Source organism: Seriola dumerili, unplaced genomic scaffold, assembly GCF_002260705.1.
Source record: "Seriola dumerili isolate Sdu_G_001 unplaced genomic scaffold, Sdu_1.0 BDQW01000047.1, whole genome shotgun sequence".
NCBI classification, from domain to species: domain Eukaryota; kingdom Metazoa; phylum Chordata; class Actinopteri; order Carangiformes; family Carangidae; genus Seriola; species Seriola dumerili.
In genome coordinates this window covers 1101930-1123433 of record NW_019174302.1, presented here as the reverse complement: position 1 = coordinate 1123433, position 21504 = coordinate 1101930, and the positions used below count along the sequence as shown (strand labels likewise).

The 21504-nt window shown below is 42.3% G+C and overlaps 2 protein-coding genes across 3 annotated transcripts; both read right to left on the bottom strand.

Moving 5' to 3' along the window:
- Window positions 1–2492: 2492 nt before the first annotated feature.
- Window positions 2493–16872, bottom strand: naa25 (N(alpha)-acetyltransferase 25, NatB auxiliary subunit). 2 transcript variants are annotated; one of them, XM_022739837.1, is made up of 24 exons: window positions 16803–16872; window positions 13677–13762; window positions 11066–11204; window positions 10856–10974; window positions 10627–10701; window positions 10427–10534; window positions 9653–9731; window positions 9241–9352; window positions 8903–8992; window positions 8103–8275; window positions 7887–7999; window positions 7577–7784; window positions 6444–6533; window positions 6153–6333; window positions 5387–5486; window positions 5098–5249; window positions 4857–4982; window positions 4517–4760; window positions 4260–4383; window positions 4105–4170; window positions 3925–4022; window positions 3693–3803; window positions 3434–3574; window positions 2493–2656 (listed from the first exon to the last, which is right to left on the bottom strand). In XM_022739837.1, the coding sequence occupies exons 1-24, from the start codon at window positions 16858–16860 to the stop codon at window positions 2534–2536; spliced, it is 2916 nt and encodes a 971-aa protein (XP_022595558.1). In that variant the 5' UTR covers window positions 16861–16872; the 3' UTR covers window positions 2493–2533. The 2 variants fall into 2 exon arrangements, with proteins under 2 accessions (XP_022595558.1, XP_022595559.1); XM_022739838.1 differs by having other exon boundaries at window positions 2493–2635.
- A 230-nt stretch (window positions 16873–17102) lies between these two features.
- LOC111217841 (tumor necrosis factor ligand superfamily member 6-like) lies at window positions 17103–19760 on the bottom strand. Its single transcript, XM_022739831.1, has 4 exons — window positions 19509–19760; window positions 18237–18270; window positions 18069–18143; window positions 17103–17931 (listed from the first exon to the last, which is right to left on the bottom strand). Exons 1-4 carry the CDS (start codon window positions 19698–19700, stop codon window positions 17546–17548), a joined length of 687 nt encoding a protein of 228 aa, XP_022595552.1. The 5' UTR covers window positions 19701–19760; the 3' UTR covers window positions 17103–17545.
- Between the last annotated feature and the right edge of the window lie 1744 nt (window positions 19761–21504).

Genomic DNA, 21504 nt, shown 5'->3' with positions numbered 1-21504 from the left:
AGTGAAACTGTCTCATAGACTTCATCATCAGAATGATCTGAATTAGATTTCTGACTCAGTCATGTCTGCATCTCCTTCCACGCCACCTTCCTCCTCACTAAACACTGCTCCAGCTGCAATGTCTGAACATGTCAGATTATGCCTTTGCATTGCAGGCACATAATAAAATACAATAAAACATTTGTATCTGTAACTATTTAATGATTTAAGAAAAAGAAAAGAAAGGTAGACACATCTCACATTTACCTTTTTTTATTTAAAAAATCTTTGACATTCCAGTGTTTCTGTTTTCCATTTTCTAACAAAAGAGGGTGGTGAGATGACACTCCAGATTGTCAACCATTATTCTGAACCTCAACAACACATGTGGTCAGATCACAGACATCTTCTCCATTCAAACAGATGGGTTCAACAATTCAAAACAAAAAAAGAAAAAAGGAAAGAAAGAGGAAAAGGCATTTATTAGCAGATGTGTATGTGATATACACGACTGACTGGAAGGGGAGGATTCACCATGTCCTCACATTTTCACATTGCTCTGCCAAATTGTTAAAACCGTAAAACAAAAAGAAACCCAACTGCACTCGAGCTGCAGCGGCGGCAGTCACCCGTCAGCATCTCCTTTTCTCTCCGGGTCATTATATCTCATTGGTTATTGATAACAGTAGAAGATGATCGTTTTTCACAAACTGAGAAGACGCTGAAGCTGATGATGTTGTTTTGGTTCACGAGTCTTTTTTTTTTTTTCCAGAGGGGAAGAGTTGGTGGGAATGACAAAAAACATGAACACAGGACAAATGTGATAGTATCTACTGCAGCTGCTCTTAACACACTAATGTCCTCGCACACGCTGTTCTGTGAAAAGGCTGCCTCGACTTTTATTTACAATTAGGTCCAATGTCTGTCTGTGAAACGCACCTCTCTGGGTTTGAGCTGCTAACGACCGGAGGTAAGAGCCACCCCCTCCCCCCACCCGAACATAATATCCTACAAAAACTGCTCGCTGGCTGAAAATAACTGTCTGCTGTACAATCAGATCTGGGTCAAAGTCGACAAAATCCTCTCAATGATCCGGACTGAACCAGAACTCACGTGCCAAAATATACACTTTAGCATCCAGCCAATCGTGTCCATTGGTGCCTTTGTATTTGTCATTTTTGTCAAAACACACACACACACACACACACGCACACAAATTTCTTATCGGGGGTTTTTCCTTTTTACTCGATTAAAATAAAGTGGTTGCACACTGATGTATTTATCACACTGCTACAAAGACTTTGCACGTGTGTCGGGAGGAAACAAGGAATCGTGCACGATGCGAGGGGGAATCGATACTGGATCTGGTGAACAGTCACGTTTAAATAAATCACATACGGTCTCTTAAATATCTATCGTCAGTCCAGTCGTAAAGGATTCTGCTTCTTTGATCCATGCCTGATTTATTTATTTTCCTTCTTTGTGCTGGAACAACCTCATTCACACAGACGTGTTCACAAGCAACACTTCTACTGGTGGGAAAGGAAAGGAAAGGAAAGGAAAGAGGAAAAGGGAACGGGAAAGGAAATGGTGGCAGACAATTCAAATTTTTAAAAAAATGTCCTGGTTATTGAACTCATACCAACATTGCTCATTATAATACTGCGACTACAGAGGTGGCTTCACTTTCAATACCAAAGCGACACACAAGATACACACAGAAAAAAAAACAAAAAACAAAAAAAAAAACACACACACACACACGAGACAAAAATAATTCTTGAATGAGAAACTTCAATCCGAAGGCTTTCTGCTGGTAGCCAGGTGTCCATGTCTCCACAGAGTGCATCAGTTTAATGAAAATTGTGCCTGTTTGCTCTTTAAAGAGAGAAACAGCTGGAAAAGCAGCACATTGAAAGAACTTTCCTCCTCAGAGTGAAGTGTGTGTGTGTGTGTATGTGTGTGTATGTGTGTGTGTGTGTGTGTGTGTGTGTGTGTGAGTGAGACACTGTGTTTTACTTCGATTGTTGTCAGAGTCACCGGAGGAAAAAACAAAAACCCAAAAACAAAAGTGAGGAATAAAGATGAAACGTAACTGACCAACAAACAGTATAGTGGTTTATTGTGTCTTATATTCTCATTTAGTCAATGAATTGTGGTAGTTGCTCTTTGCTATGTACAATAATTTATTAGATTAGTTCATCTAAAACTGCTTCTTTTTTTTCCTAATTTGCTCTATTGATTTTAAAGGAGCATGTGTGTTTTTTTTTTTTATTTTTGTATTTTTTTGTAACTGCTGTATAAATTCATGAGTTTACTTACAAGCTTATGTGCTATAAGAGTTGCAAATGTTCCAGAGGTGTGTGTTGAAGTGAAAGAAAAAGAAAAAAGGTCCAGACTGAGAGCTCACAAACGCGGAGTTGAGAAACACGCGAGGGTGGGGGGGGGGAGTAAGAGGCCTCGTAGGTTAGCTAGTGGGCTGAGAGGGGGGGGGGGAGGGGAGGGGGCTGATGGTGGGAGTATAGTCATCTTAATTTGGGGTGCGTGGTGGCGTTCAGATCTTGAGGTTCTTTATAGTTTCCGCTCTCTTCTTCAGCAGATCTCCCACCTCCTGTAGCGAGCGCAGGTAACTGCTCTGCACCTTGTCCATAGCAGCCTTCGCAAACGACGCCTCCTCCTGAAACACACCGGAGGAGGAGGAGGAGGAGGAGGAGGAGGAGTCAGCAAATCTCACACACAAGATAACCTTCACATCATGATACAGGCGGGTCAGGACTTCAGCTTCTGTAAGTTACTGACAGAATAATCGTGACCTAAATCTACAAAACAAATCTCTGTTTTAAATGAAGCTTCATGTAAAATATTTTTTAGCGGTTTATCTTCCCGTCAAAACAGCACTTTCCTTTGGTACTACATTTTTCCCCAACCGCTGAACTACCGTATTCCTACGCACAAGCGCACCTACAGTTCAGACTGTGTCACAGGTCAGACAGAACTAAACTTCACTTTATTTTAATGGAAAGATAAACGGCTGAAACACTTTTCTTTCTGCTGAATCTACTGCAGTAACACACTGACTATACCACTATAACACGGACGACCCCTTTAATAACACATTCATCATTTGAAGGTTTGATGGTTTCAGATTCTCAATGTTAGAATTTGCCTCTTTTCGTTTCCATATGTGAGAATAAACTGAATATCTTTGGACTGAACAATGTAAAAAAACTAACTTTGATTGAATACTTTCACATCAAAAACAGAAGGAAAGAAGAGACGAAGTGGCCCGGAGACAAACAGCGTTCACATCAGAGGAGCTCGGTGTTTGAAAGTTTATATTCTGCTCCGTGTAGCTTTTATTTTTCTCTCCATATCAGAAGAAAACAACAACAACTGAGGAGCTTCTGATCGTCTTTCTATGAACATGTTAGAACAAGAGAAACTGCACACTAACCTGTGTGTATCCTTCCAAGCTTAAACTGGCTAGTTTAAGGGCCGTCATGCCAGTCTCCTGCCCCTTTATATGCTCCAAAGCCTGGGTGAGCAGGTCCTGCAAGCTCCCCGTCAGCTCCTGGAACCCACACACCACCACCGGCTGCAACACACACAAACCGTCAGTGGGCAGCAACAGAATATTGTGTTTTTACAGCCTGTATATACCTGGATGTACCAGAGGATGAGAACAGGGGGTGGGGCGCGGGGCGGGGCTGTACCAGAGCTGTGTTTGCATCCTTTTTCTTCTTCTTCTTCTTCTGTAGACTGGTCTTGAGAGGTCGGAGGATCTTGGCACAGTAACTAGCCATCCACAACACTATGCACACCGTCTGTGCAGAACGACAGTGAGACGTTACAACACGACCACGTCATATTCAGTGTGTGTGTGTGTGTGTGTGTGTGTGTGTGTGTGTGTGTGTGTGTGTGTGTGTGGACGCTGCGATGTCTCACCTCAACAAAGAAGATTAGGTTTTCTAATAAGGAGGGTCGGGTTTTTAATTTGCTCTCTTTCATTTCCAATACATCTCCTTTGCATTTATTCAGTATTTCTGTGGAGGGACAGACGGAGGGAAACGTGAGGCATGAAGGACACAGGATGAAGTTCACCGTTGTTTATTGCTGCTCACTCACCTTGAAGCTGTACTACTAATGATTTGAAACCGTTACAGATCTGGGTTTGAAGCTCCGATGACTCGTCTGGGAAGGCGCAAAGACGGAGAAGTGAGTGTAAAAGCATCGAGAAGATATTTGAGCTTCATGTTACTGCAATTTATCTTTTCATTTACCCAGTCCCACAGTCTCCAGCTCCTGTAGGTGGACAGACAGCTGGAGGGCCGCAGCCTGACACTGGCAGCTCCCACTGGACAGAGCTGGGGCCAGGCGGGTGGAGGGGGGTCCCAGGAATGGATACTGCAGAGCAACGATAACATCATTACAGCGACGCACTCCGCACGTTTCATGTCAGTCAAATGTCCTGAAGAGAGTTTAACTTCCTCACAACGTTTAATGTGCAGATATTACCATTTCCACAACAGGTACGCACCTGTATGCTTTTCTCTGCCATCTGAGCGGCCGTCTGCAGAGTCTGATGGAGCTGGGAGAGCAGGCTGCCGAGGATCGAGCTCTTGTCCCCGACGCCGTTCTCGTTGGTCGTCTCGGAGTTCTGTTGCGAGGGCGCGTGCCCCATGCCGGCCAAGTAGGCGAGGAGGCGAAGCGTTAGAGAGCGTATCCTCAGCCAGACGGACTCCTCCTCTAGAGACCGACGCCGGTGCTCGTCGGTTATCTGTCTGCGGAGGGGGGAGAGGCGGAGGGGTTGATCTGGGGTACGAGGACTTCTGAGTGGGAAACATGTGCCTCCGTTTCTGCTTTCAGTGATTCTTTACCTCTCTTTAGGGTCCCAGCTGGTAAAAACCGTTAGGTCTCTGTTGTCCCTCATGTTATCCCAGGGGATGTCGTCCTCCTCTGCAGACAAAGACATGGCCTTCACACTTTCCTCCAGACTCAACACACTGGAAGACGCATAAAAAAAATAAAAAATAAAAAGAAGACGACATGTGAGTGAAAGATTCAGCTCCACAGGTTTCAATCGTTACACTTCAGTGTGTGTTTCGGGAATATTCTCACATATCAGCCTCAAGGAACAGGTCCAGCAGCATCCTCTCAGTGCGGACTTGAGCAAAGTGCAGCGATTGGTTCAACCTGTTCCTGAGAGCGATGAACTCTGGGATTTTCTCAAACGCACCATACTTGTACGCCTGGATGATATACTCTGAGGTCTGGAGGAAGGAAGAGGGAGGAGGAGGAGGAGAGAAATAAATTAAAGGATAAAGATGAGTTAACGAGGTAACGTGAGAGCGTGAGAGCCAGGGTTCAAGTGTCTCAGAAATCTGATAAAGAAGTGGGATAAACTTACATCTTTCTGGTTAGAGTGGAAAAACCTGAGGGAGAAATTACAGGACTGGGAGGCTGCAGCGAACTGACCCAATGACTCAGCATAACGTGTTAACAGAAACCTGGGAATGAAAAGGAAGTGGTAAGAGCGCATGTTGGTCTGGGCTCGTATTTATCAAGCGTCTCCGAGCAGGAAGTCGGTCTGAGCTGGACACAACTGGCTTTTTAAGGCATTTTAGGTCCGTAAATGAAAAGCATTCAGAGCACAGTCCACGGCAGAGGAGATGCTCGTGTTTTAATCATCTTTTGCAAAACCAAAGGCTCTCACAGCTTTATGGAAAACAGGGAAGAAGCAGCTTATCATCATTCTGTCACCACTGATGAATAAAACTCTGATCACTCACACAGCTCTCAACATAATTCATTCATTCACATGTAAATTAACTGAGAAAAAGAAAGTCCTAATTTACTTGAATTACCAAGGAGGGAGCCGCGAGATACGTTTATTGCTTTTCCCCATTTCACTGACTATATAATTGTTTGAGGAAGTGTTGTAAGAGTTTTGGATCCTTCTGTATATTTCTTTTCTAATCCATGCGAGTGGCCTGCCGAGGTTTAATTACAGCCTGATGAAAAGACTCGTTAAATGATTTTATAAAGTCAGTGTAGGAAGCTTCATCAATGACTCTTTGTTCCCTGAGGTGATTCTTCCGAGGGATTCTGAGATGTTCGTTATAAAAACAGTCCCAAAATGTAATCGAAGGTAACTGTGTTAACTATGTGCTCACCCTATGGTGTCGTGCTGGACGTGCTTGGCGTCCAAGCTGGAGTAGAGGTCCACGACCGGCTCGAAGGCTCCCAGGTGACAGTAGAGGAGCAGGAGCAGCAGCTTGAACTGGGCGTTGGAGGAGCTGTGAGACAGACCCTCCTGCAGGAGACCCAAACCCTGCCACACCATGTTCTCGTCCCCTAAACACCCGGAGCGACACGTTCAGAGACTCGTCATCACTGACGCACAGAAACATGCGGAATATATGAGAGAGAGAGAGAGAGAGAGAGAGAGAGAGAGAGAGACTCACCAGTCTCTGTCCACAGGTCGATGAAAACATGAGCTGCCATGAGACAATACATATCAGAGAACTGCAGCTCCGTCTTCAGAGAGTTCTTCCCTGTGAGAGAGAGAGAAACAAGTCACACATGGATCTTAACCCTAGAAATCCACAGTTCAGTGCCTATTAAATGTTTGTTTTTTCCAAAATTAAAGTGATAAAATTGCACATTTTAAAGGAGTCTTTTATTGTGACCAACGATACAACGATAAGCCACACCTGTCAGGTGGATGGATGATGATGTTCACCAACATCGATTTAAAGACATTTGTGAACAAAATCTAAGACATAAACTCTTTGTGTGTGTGTGTGTGTGTGTGTGTGTGTGTGTGTGTGTGTGTGTGTGTTGAAAAGGTTTTAGATCTTTTATTTCAACTAATGAAAAAAGGAAGTGTTGCATTTATGTTTCTGTTCAGTATAACTGTGAAGAATATAAACCTTTTTCTACCGATCCCTTTTTCCTCATCTGTCAAAATGAACCTGAACTTCTTGCCCCTCGACATCTGAGCTGCATGAAACTGCTGTTTAGAGCAACATTAAAATCTTATGATGCTGTTTAAGCTCAGTGACCAGACAGAAAGAAACCCTGTCTCTGCCTCGTTCCATATGCAAATGTGTTGATGTGTAACAGAGCAGAGAAAAGGTCGGGCGAACATGAGAAAGAGAAAGCAGCGACGGAGCGAGCAGGAGACACGAAGGGAGAAACAGGGTGAAGCAGACTGTGTGACCTTTCTGGCTTCTTCACTCTCCTGTCTCACATCGACTGAAACCTCAGAGTCACGCAGCAGTTTGATTTAGCGCTCGGTTCTCCAGGTGTGGCGGCAACACAAACAACAATCTGCTAAAGGGACTTTTCACTGCCACCATGATGAAATCCCTGCAGCGAATGTACCGGACAGGTGATTCCATTTTTCTGATCGCTGAGAGCGTGTAACACTCGGAAACATCTTGCATTCACACTTTGTTGTTAAGAAAGTCTTAAATCTGTCTGGTGCGGATGATTTCATACGACTTGACGTCTCTCTGCTCCGTGTGTGATCTGATTATCCTGAACAGACGGAAAAGCCACGAGGTCTAAGAACGAACAGAGACGATGTTCTTACCGAACTTGAGCCCGTGACGATAGTGAGCCTTGAGCTCCGTGATAAGCCGCAGTTTCCCGTCCACGTCCAGACTGTGATGCAGCCCGAGCGCTCGACTCAGCTGACACACACACAAATGCCTCTGCAGTGCTTTGGTGTCCTCTGGAAAAGCAAATCCCTCCTCTCCCTGCTCCCCCAGCGGGACCGCTTCACTCAGACGGTTAATGAACTACAAAGGTAAAAAGGGAGAAATGTGTTTAACAGACTTCACAAGCGGCAGCTCAACAACAACAACAACAACAACAACAACGCTGCTGTAACTCGGCCTCACCTGAACGTGCTGCTCAGGAGCGAGCAGATGCAGGTATATTTTTAGGTCGGTGATGCAGCACGGTTTGTCTCCAAACTTCCCAAAGAACTGCACCATCAGCTCTAAAGGCTCACCTGTTTCAACCCAAACAACAAACTGTCACACACACACACACACACACTCACAATAACGCTGGAGCACGTGGTGAAGGGTGGATTTACAGAGTGTGTGTTTTACCCAGCAGGCTTTCTTCTGGACAGCCTCGTTCTCTCAGTCTGTGCATTAATTCAAGACGAGCTAAATACGGGCCTCTGAGTGAACGGGAGTCTTTGCCGTCCTCCCCCTTGATTCTCTCTTCCACAAACCTCACCACCTCCGCCACAGTGTGGTGCACCGCACCCTCCGAACAGCTGGAGACACACACACACACACACACAGATGCACACAGACGCAGATCAGAGGGATAATAATTATATTTATATGTTTAGAAAAACTTGATGCCCTCAAAAGTTTGGCGCTAAAGAAAAGACCAGCACCACAGGAGCTCATGGTGAATCAAGGACACCTCAGCAGGTTGAGTATTTCTGCAGGTGAGGTGTGTGTTTGAGGGATGAGCTCTAATCACTCAGCCAGCGGGTCATCCCAACTCCAGTATACTGCTGCGAGCACAAAGTGAGGACGGATGTAATCAAACCTACAGGCTGAATTTCTCTGAGCTTACTGCAGATGAATCAGTGTCTGTATTTATAACAGCTAACATCTTTTCTGAATTACTAATCCCCTTAGTTAATATCTGATCATCACTTTCCAAAACAGCTGAACACCACTGGTAATATCAGAGCGTTTATTATGAGGCACATGGAAATGAGGAAGAAAGCTACTGTTCTGTTAGTTTACTGTGTTAGTAAAGCTGGCATCTGTTGACATCATTACTGGTTATTTTCCTTTTTTAGAAATAAAAGTAAACCCTTATAATAACAACAAAAAATAAAGATTTGAGGATAAAACAAGCGGAAATAAAAATGCTTTGTACTCACTGCTCGCCTTCTTCTGGCGGACTCCACGACTGATCCATCAGGTGGAAGAGAGATTCAAAGTAGGAGGGATAGAACTGCCAATCATCAGGACTAGAAACAGAAGCGCAGCAGTTTGTTACTGATGTGTACCGTCTGTGCTTCCTCTCACGTGTCTTAAGGTCGTGCAGCAACACTGATCATTTCAGTTTGTTGCATGCCTCACAATCCACCATCGTTTTTTTTTTTTTTTTGGCCTGTCAGAGAGCAGGATGTAAACTTGGTGAACTGTAACTCGAGCCTCGCCCTCACAGGCCAAACGCACACGGCGTTAAGACTCGGGAGTGTCGGCTGATACTCACTTTTTGAGCAGCAGCTTGTGGGCCAAGGCGTTGCACTCTGGCCAGCGCTGTAGTCGCTGGTACAGCATCATACACTTGTTTTCTCTGCTCTGCAGCTCGCTGGTCAGCTTCTCTGCGGGAGGACACGTCAACGTGAGGCGAGGACGCGTCTGAACGGACGCCGCGTCTCAGCCGATGCTACGTTTCTACTTATCCTTAAAGTATTTCTGTTAACATAGTATTTTATCAACCTTGATTCATGAGCTTTGTCCTTATAAATAAAAGAACATTAACTGAAACGACGTGATGCGGGATCAATGACTCACTGACACACCCTGAGTGAAGAAACGAGACACATGAAGGAACTCGCTCAACTCAGACCGACCTTTCAGGCCTTACAGGTGCAGAAACAAGAAATCATACGTCTACCTACCCCCCAGCGGGCCCCTGATCACCTCCAGAGCCTCTACACACTTTCCCAAGCGCTCCAGGATCATGAAATACAGCTGCACCTACAGTGACACATAAAAGCCAGAAACACATGTAGTTACTAGAAGTATCTGCTTGTGTGGTAGTTAGAGAATTAAAAGGAGACCTACTGGAAATTACATTTAGAAAAAGTGAGTAAAGATTTGTGTTTTTCACCTCATCAGACGTTGTGTTTGACTGGAGAGCGCGCAGGTGTAACACTGTACAAACTGAAGCCTGTTTTAGTGTTTGATAAAGCTCATTTAAAATGATAGATTCACAGTTTTTTCACGTCAGGCATCCAGATCTAAATTAAAACAGTTTATTTTAAATTTGAATTATTCCTCCTGTTGAAACTGGCCGTTAAAGAGATAATGTTTCAGTGCACATATGGACCTGTGAGAACTGAGAGACTTAAAAACTGTGAACCTATCCTTTAACCTCTGGGAGCCTCTGACAGATCATGTGACGTGTCGGACTGCCACGGAGGGAAATGGGTCATAATCGTCTGCAGAAACCGACCGAATCATCTGTGCACCAGCCAAGAATCGCTGCTGTAACAGAACGTCATGAGGAAGTGAAAAAGATAAGAATCTTTTCTTTCCTTCCATTTTTATAAACTGAGTCGTTTCACATTCAGGCCAATACGGTAAATATCCAACTGCAGAGGTGTCGGTAAAACTGCGCAACAAACAACTTTTCTAAAGACATAAAGACGTCAGGCAGACACATGACTCACCTCTGCTTCTGCTTCAATCTTCTCCTCCTTCACCATTTTCTCCACCATGCGTTCAGCCAGAGGCAGGAACATGGTCTGGGCCAGTTTTTCATCTTGTGCTGAGATGGCCTGAACAAAAGGGAGCACGAGGATTAACGTCAGAATAACTTCCGACGTTTAAAGGGTGTAAAACGTGTGTGTCGTAAAACTCCTGCTCATACCTGCATCACCAGACTCATGACAGACCAGAAGTAATACGGATTCTTGGGGACAATTTTATACAAGGCCATCCCTGCCTGTAAAGTGCCAAGACGCAGTCGTCAACATCCTCTTCATTACTCTGATTAAGTGTCCGTCTTTTTAAAAATTACCAATGGAGCACAAAAGCCACAGCTGTTAGTCACGTGTGTTTGCATGTTCATATGCGAGTGTTGACGTGAGCGCTCTCACCTGCTGCATCTTCTTGTACTCGCCGACACGGGCGTACGCCATGAAGAGGTGAGAGTGATACTCCTCACTGAGCGGGACCTTCTTCACTGCAGCTTCATACAGCTTGGTCACCAACTCCGCTGTCGACAACAGGGCGCGACGTTTCAACATGCAGTCATTACGGTGTTATTACCAGCCTTCGTGTGTGTGTGTGTGTGTGTGTGTACTCACGGCGTTGCATCTCTCTGTACAGTATGGTCAGAGCTTGTAGCGAGTTGTCGTCAGTGGGCTCCAGAGTGGCCACTTCCTGGGCCAGAGTGAAAGCTTCATCCTGCTTCCCGGTCCTCTGGAGGCCGATGGCCTTCAGGACCTGAGAGGACAACAACACGGAGTTACACACAGAACAACAGAGACCAATAAAAACCTGAGAGAGGTTAAAAAAAAAAACAGCTGTCAGGAGCCACAAACGCAGAAGTTTTAATGTAAAGTTTTCTGCAGTGTGTGTGTGTGTGTCAGAGCTGGACATTTAAACGCTGCGTTACAATGGCACCAAAGGTCCTTACAACTGCAATAACTCACTGTTTGTGGCCACTTGGGGGGCAGCAGAAACAAGTTCTGAACACATCACTGACACACCACCACCTTTTTAAAATCGATACGGTGAACTTCAGTTTTAATTTACACACGCGTGACGATGAATCTCAGCTCAGTGTTCCCTCTGTTTTTAGCTCTGTGTTCGGTCTCCACCGGCTCCTGAGGGAAATGTCTGACTCTTTAGCTGCTAAATGCTCCGCTATGTTCAGCAGCTGCTCTCTGACTGTGGACAGTGACGGTTTTTACAGATGTTTCTGCTGAAAACAGCTGTCTGCTGAGGCCAGAAAACGGACGCTGTGAGTGTGAAGCAGAACAGTAACCGTGTGTCCGGACAGATAAACGATGAGCTGAAACTCCCTGTAGCACTCGGCTGCAGGTCGACTACGATCGACATCTTTTACCTTTTCTTCATACGTTTTTATATCATAGAAATACTGATTCTTGCTTCTTTCACCAGGAAACAAAACTCTTCTTGGTGCATCTGCATTTGTGTTTTCGCTGCATCTGAAGAACTGTGACTATTAGGCAAATTACACCAATGAGACATTAAGAACCGACGCTGCTGTCTGTGATGAGTTTGAGGGGCTGTGACGGAGACACGCAGAGACTGTTTGATGGTTAATTGTTTAATAATTAATGGTTAATTATTTCTGCTTTAGAACATAACGTGACATAAATGTTTAAAAATGAATCAGCGACTGAAATGTTGCGACTCTTCTTCGCTTTGTTCCCACATCACCACTTCCTCCCTCTCCACACAGTCTCTCTTTCTTTTAACAATTCAGGAAGCCAGAAACATCACTTTCTTTTTTAAGTTAATAAATAACAAAGAGAGGTCCACCCCTCGTCCTAATATTGATACTACAGTAACAGTTCCTTATTCTTTTTTAAATGAAGCAACACGCAGGTTGTAGCAGAAGTGGAAACTGTGTTTGATAATTCAGAAACATTCAGATGTTTCCTCAACCATGAGTAAGAGAGGGACTTTTTTTGCAGCTGGACCTCTCACACAGGAATAAATTTAGTGTCTTCAGTCAAATGCAAGTGGAGTTCATGAGTCGCTGAAAAGGCACTTGGTCCTCTGGGAAAGTTTCTGCGGTGTTAAAAAAAACCCCATTATTGAATCCATCATATGAATAATTTCCTGTGTGAGTAACTCAGATAAAAAGTGAAATTGTCACATTTAAAAACTTCCATCGAATTGCTCACAATCTTTGTGGTCTGATGAAAACCCAGGTGCTGCTTTCAACACTAAGTGCTCTTGTGATGGTTTAAACCATCCTGGAGTTTGGAGAATAAACTGGTTCTCAAATGAAACAGAGAGATAAAGGTTCATACAGAAACTTTACTTCTGCTGCTCGATCCCGTCTACGCTGCCAGCTCCACATACGTCCACAAACATTTCTATTGCAGAATAAGTTCTGTCTAATATTTCCATTCTTCTTTTGAAATACTGGGAAGCTTCTTCAGGAATCTAAAATATTCAAATGAAACAATCTCAATAAAATCTTCAAACTGACCACAGTTCAGACATAAGCGACATAATGCAGAGAGGGAGAAAACGAAGCTTCTCAGAAGAGGTTAAGAAAAAAGGTAAAAGTTAAATCTATTTCCTTTTACAATTATCTCTGACTTTCAGTAGACCTTACACTAAGTTCATCAAACCTTCATTGTGAGGAAAGAGAAACGAAAGCAGGATGAAATGTCGTCCTCAACAAAGAGGCTCCACAAACATTTCACATGTGACAAGTGTTTTTACTTCAGGAATATCAGACAGATGTTCAGGTCAACCTCAGCTACTGCAGCAACACTCTCATTTCAGAAGCTCCAATTTGGAGGTCAACGTGTTTTGAGGTGCGGGTGACAGTGCAGTGGGTTTGTCATTAAAGCCATCAGGTCACAGCTTTAAACCACTGCAGCAGCAGCAGCAGCAGCAGCAGCAGCATGTGTTCATCCCCATCAAAGTGTCCTTGAGCACAGTGCTGCACTCTTCTTAGTCTGGTGAAGTGTGTGCACGTGTAGAGGTGCAGCGTATGCAAAGGGAGAGATTATAACTGCGTTACACAACAGCTGGAGAGTCCTCTAACAACATATGGAGATGTGCGGTAGGTGAGGACATGCTCAGAGACTTTCCAGAGCAGCGTCAGTGCACTAGTAACTGCTCTGTACACACAGGGCTTCCTAAGAGAAATGTGCAGATCCACGTAGAGAAGACAAACAGAACTCCACACTTCCCTGAGTCACCCACCTTGGCACAGTGCAGGTCCTTATGTTTCTTCAGCAGTTTATCTGCCTGCTGTATCGCCATTTTATTGTTGCCATTGTCAAGGTAATCTGTGAAAAACACACAGAAAACAATGTTATATTGAGGATGTTCGACTTGAATGCATCACGCATATAACCAGAGTTTGAAAGCAGGGCTGAAACTGACTCATTAACGATTAATCTGCTGATTATTTTTTTCAATCATTTAATCATTTAGTCCATTAAATGTAAAACACAACATCTGCAAATGTTTGGTTTTGTTTTGTTCGACCCAAAGTCCAAACACACAAAAATATGTAGTTTACGATGATAAATGACAAAAAAAGGCAGGAAGTCCTCTGTGGCTTTGTTTCTCTAGGTTTGTGAAATATATTTGTTAAAAACAGTTGCCAATTACCTTTCTGTTGATTGATTAAACGAGTAATTAACTAACTGTTTTCGCTCTAATCTCACATACTAATTAATGCATCAGTAACAATAATATAATGATATAATAGTGAAACAGTCACAGAGGACATTTCTTGATACTTGAAGTACATTTGGATGATTATACTGAGATACTTGCTGGTGTAATGGAGTATTTCTACAGCGTGTGAAGGACCTGAATAATTCCTCCACCACTGTTTGATTCGTAGCGACTGAAACTGAAGAGCATTTCACACACCCGGACTGAGAATGAACAGCTTTTGATGGGAATTACTTTTTCTCCTTTCAGTGAAGTTTTAGCTCAGCAGCTGCAGTGAAACCAAAACTCAGTTTGAAAACTAAATAAGTAAACTCTCAATATTAAATGTTAATGTCAATTTTAAGTTAAATGTCTATTTTATTCATGACTGCAGCGTCAGTGCTGCTGAAGTTATCAACCCTGGATCTGAACGATGCGTTCGGGTTCCTCAGATTTCTGTGGGCTTCCGTCAACTTTGGTTGATCTGTGATGACAGTTTAAACAGAGAGAATAGACATGACATAATCACAGTGTCCTGTCTGGCACGGTTAATTTTGGCAACCAGCTGTCCTGAGGAGGCTGAACTGGGGTGTCAGTGTGTGTGTGTGTGTATGTGTGTGTGTGTGTGTGTGTGTGTGTGTGTGTGTGTGTGTGTGTGTGTGTGTGTGTGTACGCACACGCATACTTCAGCCTTTGCCATCCATTCAGACACACATATAGTTATGGTGTCAGCTTTACGTATTAATACACTCGGTTATCTAGTTAGGCTACTACTAATGATTAATTTCTTTTTTTATGACTTGATATTTTTATTTTGAAATAGAACTGAAATAGAGAATAAGTTAGGACTCAGTTCAGAAAAAAACAAACTTTTTCAAATGTAAACTTTCTCTTGGAGCAACAAACAGAAGGACCTGAAACAGTTGTAAAGCATCTGGAGAGCAGTGCTCTGTTTCTGCATCTTAAATGGATTCAGTCTTTGCTTGTTTATTTCCTCTTTATTAAGAAATTTGTGTAATTTTACATCTGGTGTATATTCTCATGATGTTTGACAGTGAGTCTGTCGTCATGTGGTCAAGGAGACTCCTACTGTAGCTGGAACTAACACAGAGGTGGTTTCTACTATGACAGGTGTTCATGTGTTTGAACTAGTGATTATTTACTTTACCTTTTATTCTCCCAGTTATTTTCTCAATAAAATGTTAAAGTTTATTTTGGAGAAAAAACTGATAAATCTCCAGAACAGATTCCTGAGATATTCTGTTGGTTTACTGGCTGGGTAATTGATGATGCTTTAGTATTTAACTTACTGCTCGTTACTTTCAAATACAGCTGCAGCTTTTAGTTGATTAATTGATCAATCGTTCGATAGAAAATTAATCAGCAATGTTTTGGAGGATTGAATAGCCATTTAAGTCATTTTTTAAAGCAAAAAATGTCAGACATTTGCTGCTTCTTGATACTTTTCTTTGTCACACCATATAATATATTTGGACAAGACATTTGTCACTTTAGTCTGTGGGAAAATATATTGGGTATTTTAATATACAGGTGCAGTTTAGTGGATTAATGAAAGGAACTAATTTGATAACAGATTGACCATTTAAACCATTTAAGTGTCAAACATCCATTCCAACTCATCATTGTTGTTTTTCTCAGTTTACTGTGACAGTTAATTCAATATTCATACATTTTGGACTGCTGTTAAAACAAGGCTTCAGGACATTGTCTCCCGACTTTCTGTCATCTTAAAGACAAGACGATTAATTGAGAAAGTAAGTGACAGATTAGTTAATAACAAAATAATAATCATTAGCAGACGCCCTACAATATTTCCCTCTGTGACATATAATGGAAATACTCGAGTAAAGTACAAGTACCTCAAAAATTGTAGTCCACTACTCGCCAGTAGAAAGCAGCTGTCAAACAGCCGGGGTTCCTACCAGTTCTATCATTTACTCATAAACAAAAAGACAATATAACTCCACTATTTCTACTGTTCAGCAGCACAGTACAACGCTTATTAACAGGTCCATGCTAACTTGCTAGCAGGCTAGCGCCTCTCATGTACAGGAGTTAGCTTGAAGCATTGTCCTTTAACTGTTATGAGCCTAATGCTAACTAGAAGCTAACCGCATTACATTTAGTTATCAGGAAACAAAGTGGTTATCTGTTCAGACTGCACCCGGACACCCGACCACAAAGTAAATACCTGTCAACCGGAGGCACAATAACCCACATTTCACAATTAAACTACTTTTCTTTTTAGCGTGGAAGCGGCTGCAGCATGTCCGCGGCTAGCTGACACATTAGCAGGCTAGGCTAGCTGTCAAACAGCGACCGTTAGCACGAGAAACTCTTCGAACCGGAGGACACAAACACCACCGAGAATGTCTGCGGGTTTAACGAGGAGACACCCGGTTTCACCCACACAACAGCCCAGGTTAGTCGTGTCCTACCTTGGGCTCGGTGACAGACCGGTTAAGGTGCACTGTCATCGGGCGCTGCAGGCAGCAGAACCCGTGGTTGGAGCTGGAGGGGCCGCAGCGCTGCCCTCCGACTCCAACACCCTCCACTTCAAACACATGCACCGGTACAGACCACAACAACGGTTAGCAAACCTCCAAACACGCATACGTGTACAAGTCCACAATGAGTCCTTACCGTATATAGGTCTGAGTCTCCTGTCGTTGGGGTCCTGCACATGGCCTCTCGCCGCCATGGTGGAGTTTACCTGCTGGGTAAATGTTCACACATGCGCACTGAGAGCTGCCCCGAGGAGCGATTAAAGGATTTAGTCTGGGCCGTTTTCTGCCCCTCAGCACTGGAGGAAGTACTCACTGAGGTAAATGTAGTAAAACCATACTGTGAAAATACTCCATTACCGTCAACCTAAGTAAACTTGAGGAAAAAAATGTTTTCAGGAAAATGTACCTGGTCACAAATAGATTATTATTAGTCCGGTTCATTTTTATTTGTAAAGCACCTTTAATACACAGTGACACTTGAAGGTGTTTAACATCAGCATAAAAGCAACAAAGAGACAAAGTCTAAAAAGTAACGAAATGCAATAATTAAAACATCAAATCAGCACACAAAATATCATTATTATTATTATTATTACAGCCTTGAGAAAACCTACAGACTTTCTGTTTATTTCATTATTTTGTATACATAACCGTACATCAATACAGCAGAATTAAAGCTGTTCAGTATAGTGTAATTCAGTATACAAGTAAGCATAAAAAACGTAAAGAATTTAAATTTTCAATAATCTTTCTTCCCCAATTTTATTTATTCTTCCTCTAAACCTTCAGATTTTGTACTTTCGTTTTTTTCTTTTCCTTTATTTATTCAGGGAAGTTTCACTGAGGCAAGGTTCATGGTGATGATGGTCAGTGTGGTATTTATATCATAAATGCACCAAAGATGTTCTCAGACCATCCGTGTTGCTCAATTTTTGTGGTGTTGCTGACTGTCACATAAAGAGCATCATCTTTGTTCAGGCGAAACACTCCACCCAGGTAACTGTTGGATCGAGACTGATGTGTCTCTGGGGAGTATTTCCTGGACTGCAGGAGGGTCAGACTTCCCCCAGTATACTTTTGAGTCTCCATACTGACAGAATGGTGAAATACACCTTTGTCTAAGAAGAAAACCTTTGAATAGACATAATAATAACCCTCCTTCTGAATGATAAGACGTCTGTCTTTGTAGCTCATTCCATAGAGGAGAGGGTCTGTGATCATGCTCCACGCCATGATCTGCTGTCCATGAACTACATCTGTTCCATCTGGAAATACACAAACAAGACAACAACAACAACAACAACAACAGACATCATGAATAATGCTAAAACCTGATGAATACAAATACTGTGTAATTCACTGAAAATGATGATAAATGATACGACAACATCTCTGGTCTCACCTGTCAGATGTGCAACTGGTTTGGAAGGAGGAACATCATGACCAAGCTTTTCAGTGAAAGATGCAACTTCCTGACCTGAGTGAGGAGCAGACACCGAGTCTCTAATGTGGCTCCAGTAACTGAAGATATTTATTTATTTATTTATTAATAAAAAGTGCTGAGACATACCTGCAAAGAGCTTAGAGGACGACGCTGTGGTGGCCTGCAATGCAAACAAAGGTGATTTACCTCTTGTGTGTGTGTGTGTGTGTGTGTGTGTGTGTGTGGGGTGTGTGTGTGTGTGGAGATGCAAAGTTGTGAAAATAAGATGCAAAAGACTCCAGTCTCTCCAAATGTGAGCAGATCTTTCCACATTTTTCCAAGCCATAAAACTGAAATTGTGTTTCAGATTCACTTTTTGTTTCCCTGTGATTTCATTTGACAGAGTGGGACAGATCCATGTTTCTGGTAAAAAAGAGCAAAATGTCACAGGGCAGAGACCACTTCCTGTTCTTCACTTCTTCACCCTCCCTTGTTTCTACATGACTGTCGCAGTGACCGTCCGCCATCACTGACCATCAAGTCTGGTCTGTGCAGTTCTCCATAAATGAACCAGACTTTGATGCACTTCTCCATCTCTGCTTCGCTCTCTTCCCCATCAGAACCAAATACTTTCACCATCAGCAGTTTTAATTGGAGTGAATGTCACTTTTGTTTATGTCTCAAGGCTCCTTTGGTTTAAACTGATGCTTCTGTGAAGTGTGAATCTCACAATATGCTGATGACATTAATATTATTTTAAGCTGCACCACTGAACTCCCTCCTGGACCGGAGATATTTCCAGACTGATTACAGACAGAAAGGCAGAGCAGACAGTTTCCTACAGGTAGCACGTGACTCAGAGAAATGCATAAATTACATTGACATTACTTCATTATTTACTTATTTATTGTACAAGTGACAAGTGCAATTTTGAAACTCATATCCTTACATATTTCAGTTTTTTTCTCTTTTATATATTATAGTATAAATACATATTTTTATATTTAATGTATATATTTATCTTGTGTATACATATGTACTTTATAACCTACTTCATATTCTCTATTCTCTGCTGAGGGAGCAACTGTAACTCAACCTTATTTCCCCCTGGGGATCAATAAAGTAATGTGATTCTGATTGATTCTGATTGCAAAGTTGTGTGAACAGTAGTGACTGTCTTGGCATTTCCATCTTGTTTTGTAAATGTTGCAGCTCTCATCAGCAGCACACGACGTGTGCAGCTTTCATGATATTTCATGTTGTCATTTTATCCTGCAGTGTCACTAATTTCAGCATTTTGTTATTTTTGTCTTGACATTTTACCTCAATAGAATCAATATATGTTTATTATACTTCAAGTAATTGGATCTGTGCAGGAGGATATTCAAGTACAAATGCATAAGTTGAGCAGATACTCACAGATTCAGCTCGGTAGAGACGGTAGATGAAGCAGGCTTCTATGACCATGCCACACAACGCCACGCTCACCATCAGGAACAGCAGGGTCTGCGCCCCCCCCACACGCCACTGCCACTGGCCCAGCCCGGGTCGGCTCTCCACCACATGCACAGAGAGAAACTTCTCCTCCTCAGTCACTTCTACAGGGCTCATCCTGAAACTGCGGTCCTCCAGAAGCTGTCAGAGGACGTGGGAACGAGCAGAGACTCGAGACGTGAGAGACAGAGAAGTGTGAAAAAGCAGAAACATGGGCGGACCCAGCGGTGGTTGGTTCAAGTGGAGGTGGCTCACATGACAAGCTGTTTTAACATTTTATCAAATTCATCTGCAATTACATGTTGGATATCAGTATTTCATAGTTTTCTATTTCAGACGGGGTTTTATTCTAGTGTGAATTTTATTGCAGGTCAAAAATATAACTGTGGATATCTGAAAGTGAAAGCTCAATAAAAAGGCAAAAGTGGCATCAGTCATTCCAGGAAGAATCTGAAATGTTCTTTTTGAGGAGGCAGAAGTGAATTACAGAAATCTGCACAACACATCTGGTCTAGTGATTAAACTTTACAACAAGCACTTAAGATTTTTTGGTATATTTATATACTGTTTAAGGATTTAAAGATTTCTCAAACTGAATTTTGATTAGGAGAAATAAAAGCTGTAGGTATTTTGAAATACAGTTTCTACTAGTAAGAATGTGTTGATGTCTGTCACTGACATTCTCACCAAGAAGAATATTATTTTGATGATGAGAAATGTTATTAAGGATGTTTAAGGTATAACTGTGGATGGACCAGCCTGTTTACATGTCAGCAGATATCAACAATACATTTGAGGATATCTGTTTGTCATAAGTGTGTTGAATATGAACACGTATGATGAGAACAACATGTTGGTATTAGTTTGGTGGTGTCAGTGTAAAGTGATGTGATGAGTGTGTACTGAACAAGACTGGAACCTAAACTTTTTCATTTGGATTGTTTTTATTTTGTTTTGTTTCTTTTGTCTTTCCACAGTTTTGTAATTATCAGAAGATCAAAATAAATATAACGTCCTGATCAGGAACCAACGGCTGTGTGTGTGTGTGTGTGTGTGTGTGTGTGTGTGTGTGTGTGTGTGTGTGGGGCTCTTGTTTCAGCGTTAGGACAGACTGATTATATTTCCACACAGTGTTCGGGGCGTAAAGCAACTTTAAGATCTGTAGAGCGAGTGTGTGGTGAACAATAAAATACTCACAGTCACACGTTCCTTACACAACAAACAGGAAACAGCACATTGATTCTCTTATTTGTTCAAATTTATTAGATATTCTGTTATGTTCCATTGTCTAGACCTTCTGTCACAGCTCGACAGCCGTGAAAAGAAAAAAAAAAAAGGAACTAATTGTTTTACATTCACTACTAATTCCCCTGAATTTTGCCTTATCAGAAAAGAGAAAATTGAATACATTGTGAATCTTTGTCTTTCAAAAACAAAAAAAAAAAAAGAAAACATAAAAGAAAAAAAAAAAAAAAACAGTAGATTTTGCAAGTGCTTATTCATGATTACAATAAAGAAAACAGTATTTTGGACTCCATCTGTTCCCTAAGCTTCTATCCCTCCCCTCACAGTCATACCCTGGCTGGCATCACTGGTAATGCTACAAAACTGTACATCACACAGCCTGTTCTAGTTCTACGGGGCGACTCCCGTCAGCGTCAAACTCGCTCAGGCTTTTCACTCCTCGTCGGTGAATCTGAGGTCGAGCTGAAACCAGTTTGATTTTGAGGAGGAGCCGCCCCTTTAACAGGAGTTCCCTTCTTGTCTGATGCAGTTCAAGAGCTTCTCAAAAGCACTGATGTACTGATCAAACGGAAATGGAGAATAATCGAGAGAAAAGAAATCTTTAAAAATAAAAAAAAAAAAAGGAAAAATGTAAAGAATACAAAAAAAAAAAAAGAAAAAGTGTTGAGCATGCAGA